Genomic DNA, 8,612 nt, shown 5'->3' with positions numbered 1-8,612 from the left:
TAATAATAATAAAAGCCTTAGTATCCCCTCCCTCAGTAATAATATCTTTGTTTCTTTTAAAAAGTTATTTGTTTTAACAACATTTATTTTTTTCAAAGAGGATCTCACTACCTTTACCAGGCCAGTCTCAAACTCATGTTCTGCCCGCCTGTGCCTCCTGAGTAACTGGATTTTGAACCAGCGCCCCCAGCTCATACCTCCTGCCCCTCCGTACTGGAAATCTCCTGTAGGCCACCTCGCCTCAGAGACAACCACTTGGTGGACACGTTCCTCATTCTATATGTAGGTATTAATGGATACAAATAGAATCACATTTCCTAAATAATAGGGTATCTAATTTTGGAAACCAAGCAGCAAGCACAGATTTAGCTGTGAAAAGACAGACTCAACCAATTTATCATTCTAATCTCACTAAACAGGGTACACTTGCTTCTCTGTCTTCATCCTTACCTTTCAAAGGTGTAATCCAACATCTGCTTCCTACTTCAACTAGCAGTTTCCAGAGTTCCCTTCTTGGAGCTACTGAACTTTCAGAAAACTATATTAAGGTCTAATTTATATTATTAGACACAGAGAATTGTTTGCCAACTTGGTTTTAATATTTTTCATAAGAGACTGTCGAAAGTTTCATAAACATTCACGCGTGGGATTATAGGTATTGTTGCAACTAGTATTTGATATATACTATCTTCTTGCAGCAACTACAATTTTTAAAATTCTATAAATCAACATGTTAGAGGGCCAGGGAGAAGACTCAGTAGAATAAGCACTTTCCTGGCAAGTACAAGGGTCTGAGTTCAATCCCCAGTTCCGCCAAAAAATAAATAAAATCAGCATGTTGGCCATAGAAATGTATATTTACAAGTGATTAAAAATAGTAAATGTTGTATTATACACACTTTGCTACAATAAAAAAATTTAAATCTACAAGCCGGTGTCTTGGTACTTTTACAAGATGGGAAGCAGATAACTTAAATCTGTATGTTCTCCTCTTCCCACTCTGGATCCCCCTCTCTCTTTCATTCTGAAATGGAAACTTGTTCCTAAACACTTAGTGAAGCATGGTGGCACTCACTTGTAATCCCAGGGCTGGGGTGGCCAGGGCAGGAGGATCAAGGTTGCCCTTCACAGAGTGAAATCCTGTCTCACACACCAAGCACACAAAAACAACGAAAGAAAAAAGTGCTAGAGGCAATGTTGTGGCATTGATCATCAAGCTAAAACCCACAGGATATTGTTTTAAAAAAACAAACTTGCTAGGTTTTAGCTTCACATTTAATCCAAATGAACATTCATTTTACAAAATCCTAACAGAATTTAAACACTTAAGAAAAGCTTTAGACTTATCTCTTCATCGCTCAAAAGCGAGAACAGTGCAACAGCAGCCCAAGTTCAGCAATGTCACTGAGGTAAATGAAGTAGCACACAGCCCTCGTAGACGCCGATCCAAGGCTCTTCACACATGCCACGCAAAAGAAATCTGGTAATCTCAGACATGTTACTAAAATCCAAGCCCAGGGCACCGTCGGAGGGGTAAAGCAAGAGACTGCTTATGAGGGTGCCCTGAGAAGACATCGCCACGGCTTACCCCAGCCCGAACAGAGCAGGCTGTGGACAGTAACTCTGATAACTATGGGAGCACCAAGGAGAACTACTCCATCTCATTCAATGTCTGCTCAATGTTATTAAAATGAATGAGGGTAAAATTTTATAAAACCAGAGTCTCCACTGACCAACGAAATCCTCAAGGTTGCCTCAATAACTAAACAAGATTCTGACTATTTTTGCAGGCTCCTTTCAAGAGGATATTAAAATTTGTACAACTTCTAAAAAAAATTTTAAACAGTTCAATTGTGAAGTTTGTTTTTCTTAAGCTTTTGATGTTATTAAGATAGGGTCTTTCTATGTAGCCCAGGCTGATCTCAAATTCACAGCAATCCTTCTCCTCAACCTCCCAAGTGCTGGGATTACAGGCATGCACCACCATGTCTGGCCTCCTCAACTTGGGAGCGTTACCCAGCAGCTTACCACTAAGTAATTCAATCCAGTTCTGGACTGTCTCTGGAGGCTGTGTCTCTTTAACGTGCTTCAGAGCTTCATCAAGAAGAACATCCCCCGTTGGAGCATCAGACTTACAGATCACCTAAATGCAAGCAGGGAGAAACAATCCACTGAGGCCGTTTTTCTGACATGAACTCAACAAATGAAAAACATTATGTTACTCATCATACTCAAAACCACTATGCTCAGATTTTGAGGCTGTTCTGTTAAGGAAATCCTGCGCTTAGCCTAACCAAATTAAGATTCAAGCAAATGAAAATAAAACTCTGCAATTATAAGTAAAGCAAAAAATGCTAGGACTTTTATACTTAATATACTTCCACTGGTTGCTCCAAGTCTGGACTATATGATTCAGGATTTCAAAGTTTAAGCATTATTAGTTCTAGAACGGACTCAACGAAATAAAAAAAAATGCAATATATATGATAAAGGGGGCATTGCATATCACTAAAGAAACAAGCTTTTCGATAAATATCATTTAAAACAACGCTAACAAACGAGAATCAAACATTAAGACCTGGTTTCTCTGCACTTATGCCATAATGAGAGATAAAGGATTTAATAGGGAGAAACAATTTTTCAGGTGAGAAAGACTTCTTTAAACTGTCACGCCAATCACAGAAACCTTGAAGAAAATAGCAAGTATTAAACACAAAGTAGATATAGAGGGGAAAAAATTCAAAATGAAAAGTTTAAATGCCATCTTTAAAAATTTTAAATCCATTTGGACATGAAGAGCCCATCTTAACAGTAGGAAAGAGCAGAAGCAGATAGGGGAATACCGTGCTACCTGCCTGCCTCCTTTAAGGATTCGGTTGTTAGAGCCTCCACTCATGGTGTGTGTTTCTAGCTGAAATTCTGCCACACACCCATGTTTACAGTGGCACAGTTTGTAACAGCCAAATCTTAAAAAGCCCAAAGGCACATCAACTGATGAATGGATAAAGGTATGATTCTTTTCCTACAATGGAGTACTACGGTGCCATGAAGATAAGCTCGGTTCTAGTTAATGGATGTACCTTCAGGGCATACTCTTAGATGAAGTAAATCAGCTGCACACGTGTAAATACCACATTGTTTCTCCGGTGTGAGAAGCCAAAAGTAAATAAGGACCAAAATGTATAACAGATATTGTGAAACAGAAAATGTTCAGGGCCGGGGAGACAGCTCAGTGGAATAAGTGTTTGCCCGGCAAGTGCTCGGTCCTGAGTGCGACACCAGGTACCACCACTAAAAAAAAAGGAAAATGTTCTAATGGGAAAGGGAATGAACTAGGGATGGGGAGGGGGAAAAGGAAACGAAAAAGGGAAAGAAAACTATAAGAAAAGAAGGAAAAATGAAAACAAAGCTTTTGTAAATGCAAACGAGAAAATGGGTTAAAAGGGAGGGAAATGGGAATAAAGAATCAAATTCTGCGCGTACAGGTACAAATTCCCTATGATGAATGTGATCATTACGTCTAGAACACACCAATAAACGTAATTTTTAAAATGATTATATCACTTCATGTTAGCTATCTAATTGTTGTGTTACTATTACTTTAAAATATGACTTCACAAGGGCCAGGAAGATGGCTCAGCAGAATATGCACCTGCCTAGCAAGCTCAGGGTCCGGAGTTCAATCGCTGGTACCACAAAAACTAATTAATTAATTAATTAATTAACAAATTTTCCCTTAAAAAAAATCTTCTTTACCTTTTTACTTAACCTTATGAATGGCTGAAAACTGTATATACAGTAACTTTTTGAGATATCATGTCCCAACATACAGTAAGAACCATACCACAAACCACAAATCAAGTAAATTGTATTTTAAAAGGAAAAGGATGATGTTACTCTTAACATATTTTATATAGTCTAACAGTCAAAATAACAGGTAATAAATATTTAAAAACTGCCATATTTGGGCTAGAGATTTAGCTCAGTGGTAGAGTGTTTGCCCAGCACATGTGAGGCCCTGGGTTCAACTGCCAGTACCTCAAAAACATTTTTGAGACAATATTCTTTTTTCTCAATACTGTCTTTAAAAATCCAATGTGTCCTTAGATGTAGTATATTTCAATTTCTACTAGGCACATTTCAAGTCCTCAAGTGTCATAAAGACATGTGAACAGAACAAAGAGAACATCTTCATCATGGAAGAAAGTGCCACCAGACACTGCTTTTTTGGGGGTGGGGGGAAAGGCGGACCAGTGTCTTACTGTATAATTCAGTGCCTTGAACTCACTGTAGCCCAGCTCAACTCAAACTCACAGTAATCCTTCTGCCTCAGCCTACTGAGGGCTAGAACTACAGGCATGCACACCCCCACACCCGGCCTAGGGCAGTGCAATTTTAGACCCATGTTTTCACTGGAGGGTAAGAGACAGCAAGAAGAGACACCATCAGAACAAAAACATGTGTAAGGGTGCTTACTGCAGACATGACGGCATCTCTTTCTCCCCACTCACTCCCCTTTCATCCAGGCCTCAGTGCCCACCTCATGCATCCTTCTTTGTCAGGCCACACTGCCCTGGGTACACGTGGGTTGTCTACCAAATTTGTTCACCACATCTCTCTCAAATGCATCAACTTTCTCCACCACCTCTGCCATTTTTTTCTACTCCTCCTCACTTTCACTTATACCAATTTAAGTTTCCTAACTAGTGTCCTCATACTAATGTTAGATCTTTTCAGTTTGCTCTCCTCACTGATCTCCCTAGGAAACAAATCTTTTTACCCCACCACCACCAGAAATAAATCTTATGACATTCCCGAACTCCTGCTTAAAACTATTTGAAGACTCATGGAGTATGCTGTAAACACCTCAACAAAGTTCAGCAGTACTGGTGGCTCACAAATATGCTCTAATCAAATATACTGTTTCTATTTAGCTTATTGGGTCTTTTGACGGAGAAAATTATTTCTAGATACAAAGAGCCAATATAAATAAAACGCTATAACATATAACATCCTCAAAGATTGGAAGAAGGTATTATATCCATAAAATACAAAACTTCTGGGGCTGGGGAGATAGCTCAGTAGAATAAGCGCTTGCCTGGCAAGCGCAAGGGCCTGAGTTCAATCCCCGGTTCCACCAAAAAAAGAAAGAAAAAGAAACTTCTGCAATATTTAAGAAAGTGGTTGTGGAAAACTAATTAGCAAGACAAAGATCAGAAGGTAAGAATAACGAAGAAGCCAAGAACAAGAAAAACAGAACAGAAAACAGCAGAAATGCAAGAAAAATTTCCAAATTTTTCAAAATCAAATGATACAAAATAAAGAACCCATGTATTAGACTTCAATCCGAAATGTCCCCCAAAAAGCTCATGTGTTGAGCTGCTGGAAGACTACAGGAAGCAGCCCCCACCTGCCAAAGCAACAGAGCCACGTGACAATGGACTGAAACTGCAGGACAAAAAAAGATCTTCCCTCCTTCCGAGTTGTTTTTCTCAGATATTTTTCACAACAGAAAGCTACCATAGCATGCATAATGACTTTTAAATTACCCACATCAGAAATAGTGCACAGTTTCAAGACATCAGGAGTAAGAGAAGATCCCAATGTTTCTAGAGAATATATTGTATAAAGACTGAAAATCAGGACAGCAGACAGAAACAGCATTCTGTACAACAGACAACAATGAAGAAACACCTTTAGGACTTCCCCAAGGAAAGAAATCTAAATGTTGTAAAATAAAAAAACTGAGTACAATAAATATGTGTTTTCAGGCACAAAGTCTCACAAGAGGTTCTCCCTCCAAAAAAAGGTGGAATAAAAGAGATCCAGGAAACAGGCTGAATGCAATAAATAACAATGTGATTAGGTGTTCGAAGATAACAGCTGTGCAGGAGAATCAGAGATGGCCAGTTCCAATTGTTGAATCTGATTATCTAAACACTTGAAAACTAATTAGCATACCTTTCTCTGATGGAGCAAAAAAAGTTAGGATACTTAAAGAGAAAACTACTAAGAAAGGAAAAGATCAAAGAATAAGACTCTACAGAAAATACCATCATCAGGGGCCAGCCAAATAGCTCAGTGGGGCGGGGTCCATCGCCAGCCCCGCCCCTGAAGGGACAGCAATTGAAACTGGGCATGGTGGTGCTCGCCTGTAATCCCAGCTCTTGGGAGGCTGTAAGCAGGTGATCCAGTAGTGAGACCCTGAACACCCTACAGACCTTTCCCTAAAATTAAAAAAAAAAAAAAAAACCATCATCATCACTGAGATGCTTAAATTAGCAAGGGTGAGGGGATGAGGCAGGGAACACATAAAAGGGCAAAAGTTGTGTATTCTAACAGAAAGTAAGCTGCCTCAAATTGATATACCAAGAAACAGCAGCTGGGTGTGGTGGAACACGCCTGTAATCCCAGGACTCTGGATCCTGAGGCAGGAGAATCACCATGAGTTCAGGCTTATATGAACTACACATAGTGAGACCATATGGTTTGTCTTTTTTAAAAAAAAAAAAAAAAAAAAAGCCAGTGAACTAGTTCAGCAGACTAAGTGTTTGCTTAGGTAAGCACAGGGGCCAGGATTCAATCCCTGGTACCGTGTGCCTCACCGGCCCCGCCCCCAGGCACGCTGAGCCAGCCATGGAGTCTGAGAGTACACACACCTGTAATCCCAGCACTAAGGAGGCAGAAAATAGAAGGAGCACTCCAAGTCCAAGCTGCATAGTGAGACCCTAAACAAAAGACAGACAGCGAGCGAGCACACAAAGTGGCAGTAAAAGCCTATTTAAAACATGGAAGGCCAGGGAGAAAGCTCAGTGGCCCAACTGCGTGCCTGGCAAGCGCAAGGTCCTGAGCTCAATCCCTGGTATTGCAAAAACAAAGTAAATAAATGCCAAAAGAACTAAGAGAATTTTAGTAAGCTGAATGAAAGCCCCCCAAAAGATGTCAATGCCCTAACCCCCAGAACCTATTGAGGAAAAACATATCTGCAAATGAAATTAAAATCTCAAGATAAAAATTAATGTGGATTATATCCAAGAGGGTCCCACATTCATTAACAAGTAGAGAGAGAACAGACAGTGGTATGACCCAGAGCAGAGGCAAACACACAGCCAGAGCTAAGACCTGGAGCAAGCAGAGCTGGGAAAGAAGAAGAGTGGAAGCTCCCTCAGAGCCTTCAGCACCCTTGTTTTCAGTCCTCCAGCCTCCAGCACAGTGAGCGAAGTACCTTCTGTTTTAAGCAACGATTTTGAGTTTCAGCAGTTTTCTAAAGTAGCCCTGGATTGCCTATACCAGAACGGAAAGCGGCTGCCTCCCAGGAGCAGAACTAAGTAATGAGCAAAGAGAGGCAGACTGTTCTTTGTTAGAAAAATTTAACTTTAGAACTATAGTATTTGTATTCTCTTCAAAAATCATTTTCATATTAACAAACTAAATAACAGAGTATTTTCACAAAGATATACATTAGTCATATGGATCATTCAAACTAGTAGACTGAGGTAGTAAATCCATGAAGGCAGGGAACATGTCTCTTAGCCACCACTGTGACTAGCACAGTGCCCAGAACACTTAAGCACTTAATCTACAGGTGAATAAACAAAAGAACAATCAACCCACTGGTATTATTCAAAAACACAAAACTGATTCTTTTTGCTGTAAAAAAAAAACCTCTATTTCATTCTTTTTCACTTTTTTTTACCACTTTATGTTAACACTCTACCATGAAGACAAATACGATAGTTAATATAGTCAGCATTGAACTATTCACATACAATATTTCACTGGTAGCCATAACAGCAGCTTCATCCAGATGTTTGTCTCTATTAATCACAGCTGCACAGTAACACAAAATAAAATTTATATTTCCCTTTATGTACTTTACAAAGCAGTAATTGTTTAAAACTATTTCATGTTAACTCACATGACTTGACTGTCTAAATTTTAAAGTCCTAAGTCCCATATAAAGTATCTTCTAATAAACCATTTTTTTTCTGTTCTGTGTTTTTGTTTTTCAGGGCTAGGGATCAAACTCAGGCTCTCACACGTGCTAGGCAAATGCTCTACCACAAAGTACAACCCAGCCCAGCAACCTTTATATACTTTTGACTGTACCTTTCATGAACACACCAAAGGGCTTACCTCTTACAAATTGTTCCCTATGGTATATCAACCAAAAAATACTCAGTTCTAATCTTAAACTTTTGGATTAAAACACATTAAAGAGAAGTGTTTTCAGCTGGTTTCTGAGCTGGGCTCTGGAGGGTGTGCAGGCGCCATGTCTGGCCATGAAGGTGGCATGAAGAAGCCCCTGAAGCAGTCCAAGGAAATGGACAAGGAAGCTAGAGTGTTCAAGCAGAAGCAAAAAGAGAAGAAACTTGAAGAGCTAAAAATGAAGGCCGTGGGAAAGGGCCCCCTGGCCACAGGTGGAATTAAGAAATCTGGCAAAAAATAAACTGTTCCGTGTGCGTAGGACGATGGTGACCCTGGGGTTCCATTCCTATTCAGCTATGTGGATGCCCTGCCGTAACAGCTCTTGACACCCGTAACTACAATGAAGTGTGTTCTTGGAGTCTGTTGTGCATGAAGAATAAAATTTTATAAGAAAGAGAAAGAGA

The 8,612-nt window shown here is 39.7% G+C and overlaps 1 protein-coding gene across 1 annotated transcript in view; it reads right to left on the bottom strand.

The window, feature by feature from the left end:
- LOC101592875 (Golgi phosphoprotein 3) overlaps window positions 1–4,485 on the bottom strand; it is a 12,780-nt gene extending 8,295 nt beyond the window's left edge. Inside the window, exons 1-2 of the mRNA XM_023702373.1 lie at window positions 4,477–4,485; window positions 2,029–2,143 (exon numbers count right to left, since the gene is read on the bottom strand). Coding sequence (XP_023558141.1) covers window positions 2,029–2,143; window positions 4,477–4,485 — 124 coding nt within the window. The remainder of the gene's footprint in view (window positions 1–2,028; window positions 2,144–4,476) is intronic.
- Between the last annotated feature and the right edge of the window lie 4,127 nt (window positions 4,486–8,612).

This window comes from Octodon degus, unplaced genomic scaffold (genome assembly GCF_000260255.1).
Source record: "Octodon degus isolate 3935 unplaced genomic scaffold, OctDeg1.0 scaffold00149, whole genome shotgun sequence".
Lineage (NCBI taxonomy): Eukaryota > Metazoa > Chordata > Mammalia > Rodentia > Octodontidae > Octodon > Octodon degus.
The sequence above is the reverse complement of the archived record's forward strand: the minus strand, read 5'-3'. Positions and strand labels throughout refer to the sequence as shown.